At 29.2% G+C, this 21695-nt stretch overlaps 1 protein-coding gene across 1 annotated transcript in view; it reads left to right on the top strand.

Annotated features, from left to right (window-relative positions):
• The window catches only part of LOC111033179 (orexin receptor type 2-like), a 150243-nt gene that overhangs the window by 113017 nt on the left and 15531 nt on the right, over nucleotides 1–21695 (top strand). Inside the window, exons 4-6 of the mRNA XM_022313820.1 lie at nucleotides 3263–3410; nucleotides 13001–13258; nucleotides 15012–15153. Coding sequence (XP_022169512.1) covers nucleotides 3263–3410; nucleotides 13001–13258; nucleotides 15012–15153 — 548 coding nt within the window. The remainder of the gene's footprint in view (nucleotides 1–3262; nucleotides 3411–13000; nucleotides 13259–15011; nucleotides 15154–21695) is intronic.

Raw genomic sequence — 21695 nt, 5'->3', positions numbered from 1 at the left:
ATAGTGTATATTGTATATGGTATGTGTGTTTACGTGTTTGAAACTTGGCGGTTGTATCCGCGTCCCAAATCACTTAGCTTTCAATGTCTATATACTTATATCAGATAATATGTGTAATGTGTATACAACCTTTCTTCGCGGAGGTTAAAGTTTTACGCTCGAGTTATTTATCGTTCGACGATAAGCGATAACACGTCGTGTGCACGCTGGAGAGCTACATGATCGAGCCGAGTAAATTATGTTGATATGGAAAATAATGATTTTTATTAAGAAAAAATAAATATTAATACTGCGATTACGCAGAGGATAACAAATAGTATAGAATACACTGGGAGAATAACATTTTTTATATTCAAATGCAAGAGAACCAGCTTTGAAGATAAATAATAGTTTGTGATGAAGATATTTTAAGTACATATAGCTATGAGTACCAAGATAACGGAACTTAGGAGAAGTTAATATCTGGAAATGAATAATCCGACGACTATGTTATTATGTCTGGCAGGGATATCTATATTAATAATATTATGTTAGTATTATAACTTGTATAATACGCGAAGTACACAAAAGCACTGAAACGCGATACACATGCACCTAAATTGCCTACATGGAGTGCCGTCTGAAAATAATAATTATAACTACTGTATAATATCGTGCAGTCTAGACGACTAAAAAATCATCATTTATTGGTTACTTTTATGTGTTTAGAGTTTAAAATCCAGGAAATTTATTTTTGCAAATGATACATTTATTCCACCTAGAATAAAAAACATAAAAAATCTATTTGAATTTAAGTAATAGCTAAGAAAACATTTTGTAACAAGCTGTAATATTATATTTTAATACTATTTAAGAGATGCTGTCTATAATAAAATAATGTACACCAATTTTTTATCATATTATATAAGTTACAAACATCAAGCGTTTTTTTTGGGTAACAACAATAGTAAATATAATTATCGGCTATTTATAAACATGAATATGTATTAAACTATCACAATTCAAAAAAAAATTTTAAGTCATTTAGATCACCAACGACTTGTGAAAAGTTATATACATATTAAAATATTATATCAAAGCGAATGCATTTTTTTTTTAATTCATTGAAATGTATCACCTAAAGGCTAAAAGTAGGCTACCACTGTTACTGGTTTATAATATAATATTATGTTCTTGCATGATATAAAACTAAGTATATAATTAACCAACAAGTTTAATTGTACTACTGTAGGTTTATAATATTAACATGTTATTTAGTTCTTATAACAATAATCAAATGTATACTTATTCACTTGTGACAGCCCACGCTTGTATAAAATATGTGGCAGATAGGGTATTATCATCAACAAATATATAACCTTCGAGGAAAAGAGTAATATTCAATTTGGTCCGTGCTTTTAGTTTTTTTATGAAAAATATTTTTAACGGAACTCGCATTTGATAAATTACGTTTATGCGACACATTATTATTATTAAACACATATACATAAGCGTAAAGTCGGTCGATATTTCAATCGGACCAAATATTAAAGTAATATATGCACATCTCAATATTCGAAGACCAGAGAAGGGGGGTGGCGAATAATAATGACGATAATATTATAACAATCCTGTAAATTTATGAGGTACCTAGTGTTTTAAAACGATTTTTATTTTACGCCCATTATTTACGCCGTGACGAACGCGTGCCTTATTGTGTGTGAAATTTTATTCATCGTAAAAACAATGAAAATGATACGACCTGTTACAATTTTTTTTTTTTTTTATCGTGTTTACTAACAAACCTGCAAGTACGTGAATAGTTTGCCAAAAATAATGAATGGCGATAAATGATAATATTATATTATCAACCTTTCGTTGTTTATATATTGTGCCTACATACCGTTAACAAGCAAGATGGGATAGATGCAAATAATAAACGCTTGTACAATATACTAAAAGCAAAAATAACCACGACATACGTTGTCATTAAATAAGTAATGACACGTCCTGCGATGACGTCAAATAGTATTTTGTTGGATCAGTGAAGAGAGTAAATTCCCTCAAAAAAAGCCTTTACATGCCGTACACACATTCAGTGTCTCATCCTCTTTGTTCCCCATGAGTAACTTTTTTTTTCATTTAATATTTTTTAAATTAACATGATTTTAGAAAATTATTAATGTATTGCAACCACATACATTAGAATTTATATGTATAGTTTTTTTTGGTATGACAATTATCAACAGAAACCCAATAATTAACTGTTTTAGTCAATATTTCTTATAAATTCAAGATTGTCAGCAATTTATAAAGGTAATTTATGTCATATTTTAAAAATTATAGCTTTTAACTTCAATTAAGTATAATTTACATTAAGCACAATAATTATGGTTATGTCCAAAATATTATAATACAATGCCACTAAATATAAAAAAACTAATTTACTCTTCAACTGGGAATCTTAGAGTTACAAGTATAAAAAACCAAATTAATACATGGTTATTTTCTTTATTAAATAATATGTAAAAATGAATTAGAATCAGTTCTTTAAAAATAAAATAAATGTAACATCCTTAAATTTATTTTTTACTGTTTCGTGTTTTTCTGTGTAATAACCATTAAATTTAGTTTTAATATTTAAAAATATTTATTTGTATCTATGATTAAATAATGTAACTTTTTACCACCACCACAAGCATTGTGCTTAAATGAGGTAGATACTTTATTGTAAAATTTAAATATAATGTAATTTGTTTAATTTATGGTTTTCCTTACGATAAGTATTTTGAAAAACAAATGTATATTTTAACCCATATGTAAATATTTTAAGACTCCAGGTGGGAGATGAATAGAGAAAATAATAGTAGGCGGGTTGTTATGATGTACCATGTACACATCGCAACCATAGGTACATTATAATGAATTATAAAAAAAAAAAATAGAGGAAACTAATAAATTGCTATAAACGTTATGAATCTACGTTGGCATACTGATACAGATGTCAATTAAAATGCATAATATGTATGATATATAATATTATGCAACGATGATTACGCCATTGAATTGTTAAATTATATTAAATATATACTTTATATTCGATTTAATAATGTTATATCAACATGTTTAAAGCACGAGATCTTATATTTGTATAATGTTAATGGTGACTGGTGTTTTTCCTGGTCCGGTTTCAGTTTTCCGGAATAATAAGACTTATTATTTGTACATTATATTTTATTTTGCGATTTGTAATATTGTTTTTTTATTTATTTTTTTTACACAGACCGTCTCCGTTACCGTGTCAGTAATGACGCTGACGTCGATTTCCATCGACCGTTGGTACGCCATCTGTCATCCTTTAAAGTTCAAATCTACCACCAGCCGTGCCAGAACAGCCATTATTATCATATGGATCGTGGGACTCGCCTCAGGTAATAAAATAATAAACTATTCGGTGTAGAAAGGGAGACGATAGTAAAAGGTTTTATCGGGGTGACCCGTGCATGGAGTACGGCGGCGGTGTATAAGCGAAATGATTTTTTAATAACGATATAACATCCATGATTTCGACAGTCAATTTTTTTTAATATTTGATATTCTTATATCATTTAAAAACTATAATTGTGCAATATTTTATTATTTTATATTATGACACGAGCTCGTAGTTTTTTTAAATAAGTCTTTTTATTCGAGTTTAATATTGCCCTAATCAATTAGATTTCGGAAGAAATGAGGGAGACTGCTAAAAAGTTTCAGTATAGGTATTTTAATGATCGGAAGTTTAGTCTAGAGAGCGTATATTTCTAACAGATAGTTATTATCATGGGTTATAAACGGAAGGATAAAGTTCTGCCAAAAATCAAAAATGTATGAATAAATGACAGCAATAATTGCAGTATTAAGTATTCACCAAAAATTCTCAGAATTGAAATTTAAATTACAATAGTTTGTTTTTGCTTTTAAAATGTTTTTCCAATACACCACCCAGATTAATCTGTAGCGAAGCGTGACGAATGTCGAGTATTTGATTCTCGTGTCATGTAGTAGGTACTCTTGCAGTCATGCTTCGCTTCGTTTTGTTTCCTTTGAAACACTGTGACATGTTGAAATATATACGTGTCAAAATGTTCCAAAAAATACTCTAATTTGAAACATATTTATTTATAGTTCACCTATGTTTACCAAATACTTCTATGAGCAGCATATTTTTTTTGTCGAACATTTTGACACGTAATCTGTACACATAGTAATATTTAAATATTGTACTACTTGCAGTGTATATAAGTATTCAAGTTATATAAAAAAATTGTTTTAAAAGGAATTGAAAATCACAAAAGTTAACAGAAAATTAGTTTTTTTAATATATCGATTTGTACAAATATATTATGTATCGAGTGTCCTAGTCCGTTATATAAGTGTACGAGGGATGAATTTAGCTTAAAACACTTTATAATTCAGTTGGCATTTACGTTTTTAACGGTAAAAGAATAATAGTAGTAATCTTGTACGGTTGTAGGGTAGCTATGAAGAAGCGTCGTCCGAAATTTAATTTCTTTCAGCAGATATAATAAATACGTTATTCAGAGTTTAAAGTATCTATATCAGGGTTTTATTTACACAACTAACAACAAACTTGAATATTATATAGGAGCATACCCAAATTTTTTTTTTTTATTAAATGTTTGTTAATGTCGGCTGAGTGGAAAAGTCATCGTCAACATAATATTATAATAAAAAAAATTGAACTAATTAAATGTGGAAATAAAATATTTGGTATATTTTCTACTTTCTTTAAATAAGTACATAAGACCCACATAGATGATCAGCGTATTCGTGCACGATTAGTTCAACGCTTAATTTCTTATGCAGTTATAATAAAAATATTCATTATTTAAAATGTAAATATTTTACAGATGTAACAAATCCTCAATTACCTACAAAATCTTTCTCAATATTGTAATAAAAAGTAATCTTTTTAATGCGTTTTAAGTAATGTACAGTCGTAATAAAACATGCCATTGATAAACATTCAACATTATATCACTATATTATGAAAACACGATAAAATATTAAAATAATGCAGATAGAGCTATTGTAATGCACGTTAAGGTTGAAAATTCCCAGAGAGTTATGAGAACCGGATCATTCCGGGAATATAAAATATTAAAATGTTTTTTTAATATAATATCAGGTACCTTATAATTTTTAGTTAAAATATTTTTTAGGATAAAAATGTTATTTTAATAGACCAACGATATCTAAATAAATATTATTCAGCAAATAAAGTAAATACAATAATTTCAATATTGCTCATATAATTAAATTTAATATTACTAATCTTCAATCTTATTTGTGTGTTGTCGAGTAAGCATTTCTGTACAAAAATGTGTTGAGACGTTGAGTCTTGGGTCTTAGGAATTTCATTTGGGATGGAACTCAAATGTATGTGTAATACAACTCTGTGTAATTTTATAACCATTGAATCAATATTATTAGCACCAAATGACTTCGAATTTTTTTCACCTTTTAACTTTTAAAATAAATATACATACATTTATAAGTTACATACACGATACATCTTCCATTCTTTTATAATGCCTTTTAATAGAATTGCTGAATATATTGATATATATATTTTTTCCGTACACCAGATACGGTTATAATAAAATAAATAAATAAGATTTGAAAAAAAGGAATGTTAATTGTTATTGTAAGCTTTGAAGATAAAATATTGTATAAATGTATACCCACAAAAATATAACTAAGATTACCTACCAAACATTTAAGTATTAACAAAAGGACATTTTTGTAAAATTCTTTTTGATTTTTATTTTTAAGTTCAGTTGTAGCTGTTGTTAGTAATTTACCTACAATCTACATACTTAATTAAAGTAGATATTTTAAATTATTAAGCACCTATTTATATGTATGCGCATCATAAGTGCAGAGTGCATATTTTCACATCTAGCACATATTATGCAATATGCATATTTTATTAATCATGGTTGATTTGACATTATTTAATTTAAATTTTTTATCATCTACGATAATTTTACATTATAACATTCCAACGTAAATTCTCACAAACTTGCAATGCACGAATTTGTTTGATTTTAATTGTTTTATTTGTATTAATTAGTTTTGAATGATTAAAAGAAAATTAAAATTGAATTGGTTTTTCACTTATAATTTATTAAACTATGCGCAATTAATTTTATTATAAAATGAGAATGCAATTGCGCATTTAGTGAACATCATAATTAATAGAAAGTAATTATTGTCTTTCATGAATTTTTCAATATAACAGGCCATTCCTGAGGTTACAGGAAATTACCCAATTCTAAACGCGTGACTTTGTCACATTAAATATGGGTTTAGATTTGTATTGGCTATAGGCATAAACCTATTCAAATACTAAATTCATAATAGTTTCTATTTTTTTAAATCTATAATTATTTTTTAAGTACCTATACTTACAAAGTATAAATGTACAGTGAGAACATTTTTCTATTAATCGATTTTTCTGTTTTGATTTTACTTGCTGTGTATGTATACGGTTAGGTTAATAACAAGCTAAGTAAATCGACTAAATAATTTCATAACAGTTGCAGACCATATGGTGATCAGATATTTAAAAAAAATAGTACAACAAATTAAACAAACTTTATTCATTTTGAAAAATAACTGACATAACATATAACACATTTGTAATCTTGCTATTAATTAAAAAATGTATCTATATTTATTATTTGACTTAAATCGTGTGACTTGCATAACAAAACAATTTAAAAAATAATAAACTTTTAATACAGAAAACATTCAAAAACTTTTTTAAATATTATCATATTTTAACCCAGACATTTAACTTACCTACTAAATGAGAAGTAAAATCGAATAGACTTAAAAACAACTAACTTATAAAAAGAACAAATATCTTTAAGGTATACGGGAAGAATACCTTTTTTTTGTTGTAGAATATTATTTTTTATTTCATTTTTTGCTTCGTCTTGATATTATACACATATATTATTGCTTTAAAAGTTTAAATTTAATAAAAGAAAAAAAATCAATAATTTAACTCCAACGAATTCTCAAAAATAATTCAGAGGATTTACGCTGTCAGTGTGTATTTACTGTAGTCTAGAAAGTAATTAAAGAGGAAAGTTGAGAGGATACTGTAGTATTAATAACAACAGTGGTAAAATGATTTGTATGTAAATCTATCAATTTTCAACTATTACCATAATTAATTTGACTCAATTAAGTTTACTCGTCTTGATAATCGTCATATACTTTATAGTTTAACTTAAAAATCATTGAGAACGTCTTCAATGGCTGCATATCGCTGAATGGCGTGAAAAGATTCGCTATACTTCAATCGTATATTTTTAGTGAACTACAACGTGTGTAGAATGTTACATTATTTTTACTCTCAAGTATACCGTTCATACTATACTTGATTTCGTCGTTAGTACACACGGCTAGATAAACTACTGTGTGAAAAAAAAGGTGGGTATGTTTTAAATTTGAATTAATCACCATAATATAATGTTAATATTTGATTGGTATTTCATTATTTCCGTTGCAATTATTATCCATCCAGTGGGTCACTTACGATTGCTATTTTTACATTAAGTTGGCACCTGTGTGGAGTCACGTACTTTTTACCTCCACGTTACTACAATATGTATGTAAAATATTATACGCATAATAATACATAAACTGTACATTAATCGTAGTGTACACGGAGATGTAATCGATAAATATGCAATCGAATGTTCCTCTGTTTGTTTGTTCTCCATGGACCAAAAACTACTGGACCGTTTCCAATAAATGTTTTATCTTATATCAATAGATTCTTTGATACTCGGAAGTTGTTTATAGTGTATGTTTTCAACCCTTATAGATTGAGATGAGGTGGATCACGCATGGATTTGGTTTTGGCTCACGAAAATCGAATATTTGTTGACTATTTACGGATTATATTTTAGTATTTCACTATTATAATTCGTAGAAATAATATGGCGCTTAAAAATGTTTGAAAGTATATTAAAAAAAGAAAAATTGAAAATCAAATACTTATAAACACGATAACAATGATTGCTTATATTATTTGTAAACCTGATTTGTTTTCTTGTTCCTGGATTTATTTTTGATGTAAACATATAAAGGCAAATACTAATCTTCATGATATTAGATTTACGTCAGCTGAGTATTCATTGAATCGTGTCCAAAGTTTTGTGCTTGCATAAAAAATATGTCTTGGAATATCATAATATGAGTCTTGTTTGTAGTTGGTATTTCAAGTAAAATATGGAAAACGATAAAAAGATAGATTAATTATAATCCACAGTGTGAAGTCAGGTAACACTGCAGCTAGTATAACCATAACAATATTTTATGGCGCTTAATGACCATAACCAATGTAGACCCCTCCTTCGCCTCTTGAATTGAACTAAGTACTTACAATGTATTATTATACAAATTTAACGTAAGTACTATCTTACTATAAATCTGTTTCTTATATTATGTAGATTCTTACGAACTGTAATTGTAACAGAAGTGCCCAGTACATTTTTTATTTTTTAAACCCAAAGTAGTGATATTATTATTTATAACATTATAATAGTATACTATACATGTTCGGAGCCTGGTACGCGGCGAGGTGGTTGGCCACAGTCACCAATGTGTGCTGTGGTCAAGCATCGCTTAGTGGCACTAGCTTCCGGATGGGCGACCACTCTGGTTTTTAGTAACGAATCCTCGCCTCCTCACTTGTTCCTGCAACAACCCCACTGCACAATTCTAATGGCCATAGTTTCCGATACTTAAGTTCAATTAAGAAAAATATATATACATCTTCAAATATAATTATCACCAAGGCCGTAGCCAGGGGGGGGGGTTAGGGTTCAGACCCCCCCGAAATTTTTTTTTGAAATAATATTGAATAGTTTTAAGTGCCTATTATATTTGATACGTGTCACTGTGATTACAATGTGATCACAATTTATATAGTGTTAGATAAGCGATAACTAATCTTAATGTACTTTTGTAAAACCTAATGTATAACTCACATAATACCTACAGTATCTAATCTTAATTAAGATTACCTCCCCCCCCGAAATATTTCTGTGGCTATGGCCTTGATTATCACTATATCTAATAATAATCTGATGAAACAACATTTTGATGGTAACGGAATCTACCTCGTTTTTTATCGTTTTTATTTACCTGTGTAAAATAGGCGAATTATATTAGAGCAATCGGTTAAGTAGTAACTATACGGTTTGCGATCAGTCAACTATCCATATAAAATAATATGATTTCAAAGATACAACCGTTAATCGTCGTAATATTATCCCAACATATTCACGAGTACCTACAGACATTTATCATATTAATGAATTGCAGAACCATATGTTATAATAAATCTTGAACTTCCTAATCGTTGGACTATTTGCATGCAATAACTGTATAATCTGTTAAATTAATTACGTCGCGGATGATTGAATGATGTCTAAATTCATTTGGTCGATTTGCATGTGCATTTCATGTGGGTATATGATACCGTGTCTAAATATTTATTATTCGTACATACCGAATATACCAGGTATATAGACATAATCCACGATGCTGATGCACATGTATCTCCAAATTGAGTACAATATATAACATGGAATAAGTAATAACTTTAGATCGAGATAACGTGAATAACGCAATAAAATCTATTTTATGTGTCCTCATTTGCCCGTAAGTCATTTGTATAATTGATTTACCCGGGGAAGTTCTCAAATGAAATGCCGGGTATCTACAATTGTTTCGACTGTACCTACACATAATTATTCACAACAATCGCAAGAGTTTGACAAAACTTGCACCGCTGTATTAACGATTATAACAAACAGCGGGCAACAACGATATGCTGCAAAGACAAGTTTAAGCTCGTAAACTTGTCCGTAAATGAATAATACAGAAAAATTAATTGGGTAAGCACACTTTATTTCGGCAATTTATAAAAAGTACTGTTAGAAATTTGAATAATACGCTTAAACAACAGATTTTCGTCGAGTTGACGAAATAAAACTGCCAAAGGTTTTCATTGAACATCGCAGAATAGTACATCAATATTAATCAGTTTACTTATAAGTATAATAAATACGACAAAAAGTCAAAAAGGCATTTTCCATTCGCCGCACCTGTCTTAATGTTTTATCTCACATTACGATTGAAAACTTTTTTATATACAGTAATGGTGGAATAATATTCGCTACCTCCGAAAATGCCTATAGATAATAAAATAATAAATACAAGATCATTTAAACTCGTGATTTATGCGAGTAACTGAGAATTCAATTTTTAATATTAACATAATACCATATTTATTCAAATCAAAATAATTTGCAATTTCTTTATGGAAATGGTCTATACCAAACAGTTGAACGATATTTATATATTTGTAACCACCATCTTGCCAATAAAGTTAATGACATAGTTGATAACAAAATATATAATGTATTGCGTGATGTTGTTATTGATTGTTATTAATTACTTATTATCATTCTCGTGAGTCATAAATTATGATATTACATTATGACTCATAATACACTGCATTTAAACATATTATAAAAAAATTAAGTTCAATTTGATAATATTATGCTTACGTTATTACACTTTACAGTATGATAGCTTATTACATAAATAAACAATAGTTTCGGGTATTACGATATTAAATATTATGCTATAAGTAAATACATATTATATTATATTTATTATAATAACATAATGAAAAATTAAACATGTCAACATTTTTGATTTAATTTTTCGTTGGAAAAAAAGTTTTATGTTTAGTGACTAATGAATGAAAATATTTACAAAACGGTTTAAACCTGAAATGGGGTAACAAATTACAAGGGTAGAAGGTTTCCGTATAAGTATATAACATATCGAATTCACGATAAGACGCGCAAATCACCAGCCATGAAACATAGTCGAAAAAAAACATAATACAAAACAATGTATGATTAGGTTAGTAGCTTATATTGATACGGTGTAATAAAAAAAACCTTTACTCTAAAGGATATTCATTGAATTATATTATATTAATATTATTTGTATTACCGAAGATAAAATTTATAAAAATTACATGGGGACAGTTGTATACATTTTCTAAATTTCCGTTCAAACATATAACACATTATATGATATATGACTATATGACATAACATAATACTGTACATACTTATAAGCAATATTACATAATACTGGTTCGTGAGATAAATTAGTAATATTTATTAGGTATGATGTTATACAAATTACAAGCATAAAATTATAAGTAATCGATAATAATTTACAACGAAATGATAATTACGTTAACGTTTTCGGTATAGACAGTACCATTAGGTAATAGGTACCTGCCCAAGTTTCAACTCCGTGATGAGTACCCTGATATTGTTAGTAAAATATTAATTATTGTACTGTAGATATGTACATATTCACACTCATATGGTATAGATTGTACATTTCCATTACAAAATAATAATATTAAATCAAAAATACCGTAAACGAATGGAATTTAAACACATTTTACTTTACAAAATAATATTGAAGTTTATTTTAATATCCAATAGGACATTTTTACAACAATGTATGTAAGTACAAGATTGTAGGTATTATGTAGTGATCCGCAAATTATGGACAACAGGGTAAACTTAATTTGAAAATCATAAGAAATATGAACGTTATTACCACTAACGGGTATTTATATATGTAGAAACTATTAAAAACTACTTAAAGGTACTGAATTCATTTGTATTTATTCTTTATTATACTTGTTAAAATCCTAAATTACGAATGCTAATAAAACGTTTGTTTCATTTAAAAACCTTATACCTACATACTTTGGTATGTTTAGTTATATTTTATTTTTCTCTATTCAAATATAATTAGGAAGCACATCAAATAACATGTATAATAAAGTATGTTTAATTATAAAACCAATTGTTAATTGTGTTTCTGTTTATTTTTGTAATTATATCATGTGTTCACTGTTCATACATTTTATTCCGGTATAGGTACATTATAACACATTAAATAATATTATATTATATTATATTATAGATGTGAAGTCTAGCTTTAACTAGAAACCATCTTAAGTATATATTATACATGTATGAATACTAAATGACTAATGGGCCCGTGTAGTTGAAATAGCGTGTGAATGGATCTAAAAATGTACAATATAATATTGGAACAATAAAAAATTGTGCTAGTCATTGTTTGTAAATACTCTCAGCATAGGGAGATTTTTTTTTTTGCTCATCATGCTTATTATATGCTAGTACATTTTTGAGAAACATATCATTAGTTTTATATATTTTGAAGTGCCTATACTAACACTATATACTTGCAAAAATAATCAAATTTTTTACTATTTTATTTTATTATGTACCTAGGTAGTATTATTTTTATGGATACGGACGATGAATCTAAATAGTTCAATATTCATTATTTATGAATCCGTATACTTTAATACGCATAGATAAAAATTTAGAATGTCATTTAGAAAGATGTTTTTCTTTGCAAAAAATATTTTATATTGCTACAAAATATAGTTTTACTTATATATACATACATATATATTTATTGTGTGTTGGTAGATGAGTTTATATTATTAGGTACTAAACATATTACTTACATATTATTATATATACCTTTTTTATTGAACCAAAGCCCGGCAACTAAGGCCATTAGCTGTGGATTTCGTTGCTAAGAATCGCGGGTGGTCACCCATCGGGGAGCTAGCGACGCCGGTCGGTATGTTCACTCAGAGCATATTTTCCGCAAATTGAGCGCACGACCGCGCCTCACCAAGTCACATTAAAATATTATCGCCGGTTATAATTATTATTTATACGTGTAGTATTAAAACCATTATGTACAGCATTGTACATTACAATAATAATACTTACAACAATATAATAAAAATAAACTACGGTCGTTGTAATCTGTGCTCTTCTCTCAGACATTCCAGAGCTGTTGGTGTTGGAAGCCATCGAAAAGACGAAGCGTATTTCGTCCATCTATCTGACCCAGTGTGAAGCTCTGTGGAGCCAAGAGTCTGAGACCATCTACCAGATCGCCAAGACCATCGTCCTCTACATCCTGCCCCTACTGCTCATGTCGGTCGCCTACTATCAGATTGTCCGGGTTCTGTGGAAATCCGACAACATACCCGGACACACGGAAACTGTGCAAATGTTCAACGCCAATGCTTACAACGGTGAGTGTTTGCAGTCCGACTTTTATGGAGACTCATACCTGACGTAATATTATTACAGGCGCCGGTAAAACGATATTACGCGGGAAAAACGGTTCGATTTATTCTCGGCATGTGTGCTGTGTATATTGCCGATATTACTGTGAATCGCTCATCGTTTTAGAGTAACACGATTTTACGTTACGACAATAATTAAATAACCTAGTACCTATCGTAAAAACCCAATACGCCCAAAGTACACATCATGATAATAAATACGGATACAATTTATAGTTTCCGTTGTCATTCGAATCAACATAATATTTGAATATCTTTTTTTATAGCAAGTCATTTTCGAAAACAAAAAAAAAAAAAAAAACAACCTTGATTAATATTATACATTCTACTTTGTTAAATTTAATGGCAACCTATTTACTCTGCAGAATAAAAATTAGATTGCATTTTTTTTCCTTCCTGAGAATACCGTTTATTTTTTGTTTATTTTTTTTAACGATATCAATTAATAAATGATACGTCTAGAACGTTTGAAGTCGTGATCGCTTTAAGAACCATGTAATGAAAGCAGCTTTCGAGAAAAATATTGAAGCGTGCTTGTAAAATACTTGAGTACACTATTATTTATCGTGGAAGAAGAGATATTTTGCATAAAACAATTACTGTGTTATTGTATTATTGTAATAACAAATAAAACTATAACATTACATTAATGTACAAAAATAACCACTCGATTTATAGTCTTAAATATACTTCACCGAAACTCGTCTTATTTATTGACATTAAAAAAAATTAAGTATTCAATAAAAAATATATGAAAGTGCATGAAAATAAATTTATTGCAATCGTAATACTAAACAACAATGTATACTATTAATACAGTCCAGTGCATAAAGTACTTTATATTTTTTAAAAGCGTGTCTACAGTCCAAGCCATGTGGATCGTACGTAGATACGCTTTGGCGTAGAAACTAAAAGCTAGGTAGCAATTATCGTTTACTCTAAGCCCTACTTTTCAATCATAATTAATGATTATCTAGGTATCAACATTAAAAATTTGAAGTGTAAATATATAGGCAATGCTAATAGTTTTTTAGATGATCGGAAAATAGAAGTAAAAGTACTATTTAAGACATATTTGATTGGTTTTCTGTAGACACACTCTGGATGTTTCGTTTGTCTACTCCGTTCAACGATATAATAGAACTGCGCACAAACCAAAACGCGTCGCACACCATTGCGACTACCCAAATCCCCGATTCCCCACTCTAGTCTTATACGCGAAATAGCCACATTCTACATGCAAACAGAGTATGGGTTATTAAATTGAACAAAATTAGTGAGTAGGATAGGTCTTGTTCAAAATGTCTCAATATATTGTGAAAAACTACCAAGATAAAAAAACTGTTTGAAATATACCACTCACAGCGTTTTTGAATATAGAAAATATTAAGAGGTCTCCCGATTTTCAGCAAAAAAATATTGACATTTTTACTTCTTAGGCACTAAGCCATTATGCATTATTAAATGGTGTTATTTATTTATCAACACCGCAGTCCTTCTGCAACACGTATGATCACGGTACTCGTGGTTAAACCGTGCATCGCGAAATTGTAAACCGCAGTGTAAATTTTCCAGGTGCTCTTGAGCGATGGAATATATTCTTATATTAAAAATGTTAAAACTAAGTTTTAATAAGTTCGAAAAACCACCTGAGCGCAAGACACGTACGAATTTACTCACTGGGAAGTTTATTTCGCAGGGTTCAACCGGACGGCGACGATGGGGTGTACCAGCACGATGGCTCAGATAAAAGCCAGAAGGAAAGCGGCGAAAATGTTGGTGGCAGTTGTGGTCATGTTCGCACTGTGCTTCTTTCCCGTGCACCTGATGAACTTGTTGAGGTGAAATTAATAATTAAATACTACTTTACCTGTACGGTATCATATTATTATATTAAACGTACTCACACACTACACACGTGATACGTGAATTATGATAACAGCCATTTACCTTTATACAAAGACACATGTTTAACTTCCGAGTGTTGTGACTTACGTTATAATAAATATATTTTATATTACGTATATTTATAGATACATTATACATAATTACTTAGTCCATTTACTTTAATATGATTTATATTAACGTATACTATCACCCTACAAAAATCTTTTGATAACCAATAATAGTTGTAAAATCAATTTCAAGTGTAATATTTTAATAGTTTATTTAGCAGTAATAAATTCCATAACCGATCGGTCGTTTGAATAATATGTAAATGTGATACATTGTTTTTCTCCAGTCAGGCTACATAATAATTGGTATATAAAATATTATTTAGAACCAAACATTTAATAACTACGTGCTTCATAAAATATATTTATAAGTACCTATGCAAACAATTTGAATTCAATAAATTGGCTCCATAACTGGTTATTTCTGTTATATAATTAGATAATAAGGTTGTGATAATATTTTTTTATTGATCTAAATTGCAGATTGGCAGCACAGACCATTAGTTGACATGTTTTAATTACTATTTACAATTATTATACATTCTATTCTTAGTTTAATAATACGATTAAATTTGGTCTATTAGATTAGATAATTTTAGAAATTTCAGGATTTTTTGTTTTGATTTGGGTTTTGTCCGAGGATTCCATCGAAAGTTTCGGCACTGTTCAAGTCCATCGCAGCTAGGAGATTCGTCTTTTTTGTGTTTGCTAAAATCACTGTAGTTGGGGAATTTTGTGGCATTTGAATTTGTGAAGTTGGTTTCTTGAAGATAAAATATTTTATTTATCTTACAAAATAAATCCAAACAAAGTTGTATAGGTGGTATAACAGTTATCAATAACCGTGGGTGCTACAGTCGAGACGAACTAAATAATTAATCATATGCATATTTTATATCAAACGAAAATCGACTTACGGATTTAATTTAAATGAAAAATCTCAATTATTCCTAAAACAAAAATCACAAATTCAGTGACTTTATGAATATCATAAAATATATTTTTAATGCTTACTTCAATGATGCTTGTGCTATTTTAATATTTATATACTATTCACTATTCGAAAAAAAAATTCTATAGAGTTGGTTTGTAGAAAATAGTGTTATATTTGATATGTTTAAAAGCTAAAAGTCATAAATTTACTTAATTAACTCTAAACACTACTATAATAGATAAATACGCAAATTCAGAACAAAAATACGCTAAATCAATTTTTGTTTATACTTAATATGTCGGTTTAGCTATCAATGTTCCATAATTCAATCTCGCAAACAATCATATTGGCTCGATAGATAACACGTTAACTACTGCATGTCAAATTTGGTACCTTCTGAAAAACTGAAAGAAAATAAATTAAATTAAATATATTTTAATATATAGTTTTAGTGTAAAAATTAATAACAATTGAAAAACTAACGATATTATCTGAAACGGAAAATTGTGTTGAACAAAACCATAATATAATTCAAACAATTGTTAGAAAACACCAATGATTAGGAAACCCTATAGGCTATAATATTACATCAATACTAATTTTTGTACATTTATCAAATTTATTTTGGTTTCAGCATCACGACACATCTAAATTTTGTTTTACCATATTTAGTTTTCGGGAAACTACATTTAGTTCTGAACAAAAAATATCCAAGTAAAAAAAAAATATTACCAACAGAAAGGTTCTATCTGTAGAACTTTTTAGTTTGTAACTGACATTTGTCAGTAGGTGCTGACGTTATAGTATTTTTTTTTACATTTGCCTAGAACAAAAAGCAAATTATAAGACTTAACCTAGAACACTTTCGTTAACTATTAGATTCGACAGTAATTAAAAATCAATCATTATGACAAAAGATAGAATAGTTAAAAATTGGAAATTACTCTGTTGAACAATTTTTTATTTCAATGTAGCACTTTTTGGATCTGAAACGAGTCTATATTGTTTTACGGACGATCAAGAGGGAAGTCCAAATGGTGCTGTTCAGAAAAATTAACATCATGTTCCTCTTGATTCACGTGCTTTGAATATTTAAGTCTCACCAATTGCAAGGAGCAAAATGTTCGTCGGTTCTACCTACCTTAAAATCAAATTAATATAGCGAATTGTACCTACGTTATTCTCGATCGGCATCTTAATATTATAAGGATTGATTTCACAATGTCATTAAAATCAAAGTCAGTTGAAATTGGGTACAGCTAATTGTTTCGTCAACCACGTGACACAACGCGGTGACGATGTATTATATTATTTTACCATAGAACCATGAACACGAGTCTTTTTATAGAAATAGCCGTTCGCGAAACACATAGGATGGCCGTCCCGATTTGACTAATTAAAATGCTTTTCTCGGGACGTCGAATAATGATTCGTCAAAGTGCCACTCGTTCTCAGAAAATCAAGTATATTTCCGTGACAATACTAAGAAATATGTAAATGATGTAATTTGCATAAAATACGCGTATCGAAACGGTGGAATTTATTTCGAAAGAGAAAAACGTCGTGCACCGCAAAGAAAACAAATCGTAAAGGCGGTCATTGGATATAAAAGTTATTTCCGTCTTGGTTCATCGGAAATGTAAATTCGTAACTTTCAATAGTTATAGGTATAAACGTATAAGGTTTCTATTTTATTCTCTATGGATTTGTTTTTATGAAAAATCGATAATTAAAATATCTTCTTTTTTACGGAGTGTATGTGCACTGTACAGAGCGTCTTACCAAACAATTAAAATTTGTTAAGTTTATTAAGAAGATTTTACACGTTCATTTTTTGTCTTCGTCTTACGAGTGAAAAACATAGTAAATTTACGCCCAGATCACATTTAGATTCGTTATTTTAAACATTAGAGTGAATCTATTATGAAACTTGATGGTAGGAATATTATCTGTGTTTGAATGTGAGTTTCTTACGATAGTTAAAGATATATTAGTATATTGTTTCAAAATATAAAATGTATTTACTCATAGGATGAAAATTTAAAACGTTTAAGATGTATAAATATCAATAATGCAAATAGTAATCTCAAATATCCGTATTACAAGTGAAAAGTATTATAATTGTATAGGTACATACGCTGTGATTAAAACATATAAACGTACTAAACGAAATGTAATATTTCATGAATATATATACTATTATACTGATTGCACGGTTAGATTTCACTGCCTGTCTGGGAAATACTTCGAAAAGTAAGGACCGATTTTGATAGGGTTTTCACAGTTGTTATAATATTACTTGGTAAATAAAATAGTTATTATGATTGGATATAATTTCACATCCGTATTTTATATCTGATCAAAACAACGCCGTGTTCAAAATCTGTACACCTTACATTTAATAGAGTTCAAGAAGGGGTAAATCCACGGGCATTTAATTTGTCACGGTCATAGCCGTGAGGGATCAGCTTTCTAGTATTGTATTATATTACTACAACATATTTTGAAAATATGCAATTTTGAAAAGTAGGTTACCTATAGTATTTTGTTTCGAATTATATTATACAAACGATTTTTGTTTAAAAAATTTTACACAAATGGATACGAGACTATACAACTGTATATAATACACCTATGGAGCTGTAATATTTTTATCACTGTAGTGATGTACACTCAGTGTAATATTGGCTGCGTAGAAAGGAAAGTTAATCAATTTGTTTGAAACAATAAAACCTTTTCTCGGTAGTTCGTTTCCACACCACCTACATCACAAAGTATGTCGTGTATATTATACACGCTAATATATATTTATATTAAGGAGCTGAGGAATGAAACGGACTATTATAGGGACATAGAGATTAACTTTTGTTGGTCCCAATACCCAGGAAAGTACTACATTTATTTATAAATTGTATTAAACGAAATGTTAGTATAGTCCACAAAGAAAGTTGTCCAACATTAATTATTTGGTAAATAATAATGAATTTTCTAAGATTGTATAAATATTGCTTTTCTTTGAAAGTTTGGGTTAAAGACCATTTCTGTGGAACACGTGTGACTTTAGCGTGTGGTTTTGAGGGGTATGGCTCAATATTTTGTGCACAGTTGATGTGTGATCATTGGAACATTTCTTCGATGACAAAACAATTGTATTTAGTCCGTTATTTTCAATATATGTGGAAGCGGGATTAGTCAATAATAGGTACACGTAGTCTCACTCACCGGCCTCGGGGGGAATCGTCTTGCTCTGGTCCGGAATCTTATTTGTTCCTTGCAAAAACAGTACCAGAAGCAGTATTATGTACGGTCTTACGGGAACTTGGATGATAAACCGAAACTGTGTTGAAAATAATTTGTTTTTCATTATTCAATATTTTGCATGCTTGTGTTTTATAATATCCGGACAATACCTAGTTATATGTCACACCGACACCACTGGTCCCGTATAGCTATAATTGCATTATGTTCATCACGATTATTCCCTCACGTGTCTCATTTTTATATCTATATTAGACATTGTAATGCCTACTTCATCGATAGTAATTTTGAATTTAACTTTTGTAACTACGTAATGCAGTCCGTGGACGATTTGTATTTACTCGAAAACGCAGTACTGGCGTATAATACCACGTAGAAAAACATATTATACACAATTTTAACTTTGATATTTTAATACAATAATTATCCATTATAGTTTTCATACCTACTAGTATACCTACTGTACCTAATTATCTTCAAACTTATGTAATTTATCACTAATATTTTTAAAATGAGTAGAATAGGAAGAGAAGGAACATTGGACCGAACGAAAATTAAGGAATTCCGAACATCTGGTATTGTCAGTTCTTAAGTTGTTGCCCGCAAAATTGAACTCGTTTGTTTTCTGATCGGTTTAACTTTTTTGGAGCTATGGATGTTCATTACAAAATAACATTAATACACACTGAAGAAAATATATAATATACCTAATAACGTATTTTGGAAGTAGACAGGTAAAATGGGTAAAAACAGCTGTTATGTAATCGCCACACACAAAGTTAAAAGTTACCTATTATGGAGAGCCATTCTAACAGACATCTGTTAGGCTACAACCACAGGACTGTACTTTATCATTTTCTAAACGTAAAACGTATAGGTACCACGTAGTGTTCATTAAAACTTACGTTGTAGTCTATAGACTTGTATGTATACAAACTATCATCAAAATATTATAATATTAAATATGCTGTATCAAAACTTTGAACTGTACGATGGTCGACACGTGTTAAATTTGTTCGATTTAGCTCAAAAATCATAAATCAGAATTCACATTGTACAGCATATACGTACTTTTAGGATTTTAGACTACAAACGTGGACAAAAACTACAAAATAGTGAGAAACTCTTCAGAAACAAATCAAACCACATCGGTATCATAATATTAATATATACATATTTATATTACCCATATAATATATTGTAATATAACTTATAGGTGCACCCTGATATCAATGTACCTATGATACTATTTTTTTTTTATAATTTAAGGAGTGTCTGACTGTCTTGTGATGGCTCATTATTATCACTTCTTTTTTTCTACAGTAAATATTATTAAGTGGGCAATTTTGTTTAAAATGTTGACATGCGTATAAATCAAATGTCGATTGTAACGTTTCTGAGTTATCAATCTTCAAGTCTTTAATATTTGTCCGGTTTTACACAAATTATACAATAAATGTAATATTTAGTTATAACAATATATGTAGTATAACTATTATGCTCAGAGAATTTTTACAAACTATACTATTTAAGGTAATTAACATGATTTTCTAATCATCATAGGTATCACCTATATTTTCTAAATTCATTATTATGAACTATTATTATCCTTTCAAAAATCTATCTATTCAAAATTTTAGAACTCACGAACTTCTAGTCCGAATTTTAGTATACTTATATGTGCATCATCATCTTCAAAAAAATTATCCATTTAATCATTCAAAGTAAAAAGAGTAGTTCTCATTTTAAACAAAATACAACTTGAATCGATCACATGACACGACTTAAATGTTAAACGAATCTAATTTTTTTAAAAATGATCCTTAAAAATATTTAGCAATTCCAAAAATCTAAAAATTATTATGAGGCAAAAATCGGGGTGAGCTTTCTCCCTGTCTAATATACCCTCGTAGACTCGTTTACAAAACTGCGTTATCGTCACGCAATTTCGTCATCGAAATACCACAATATCGACTATGTACATACATACATATACGTATATAATATTCCACAAAATGTCATCTGTATCGAAATACATGAAGATGTGTGGGAATCGGTACAGGAATAACGTTTAAAAAAAAAAAAAAAACGTTACAACAACATTATGATATTCACATGCGTGGGCCGTCCAAACACCAAATCCCGTCACTCGCAATACCCGAAAAGTATTTCGGTATCTGTTCGTGTGTATATTTGGTGTAATAATAATATGTAGTCGCCAGTCGGGCCCGGGACG

Source organism: Myzus persicae, unplaced genomic scaffold (genome assembly GCF_001856785.1).
Source record: "Myzus persicae strain clone G006 unplaced genomic scaffold, MPER_G0061.0, whole genome shotgun sequence".
Lineage (NCBI taxonomy): Eukaryota > Metazoa > Arthropoda > Insecta > Hemiptera > Aphididae > Myzus > Myzus persicae.
This window is presented reverse-complemented; position numbering and strand designations above follow the sequence as displayed.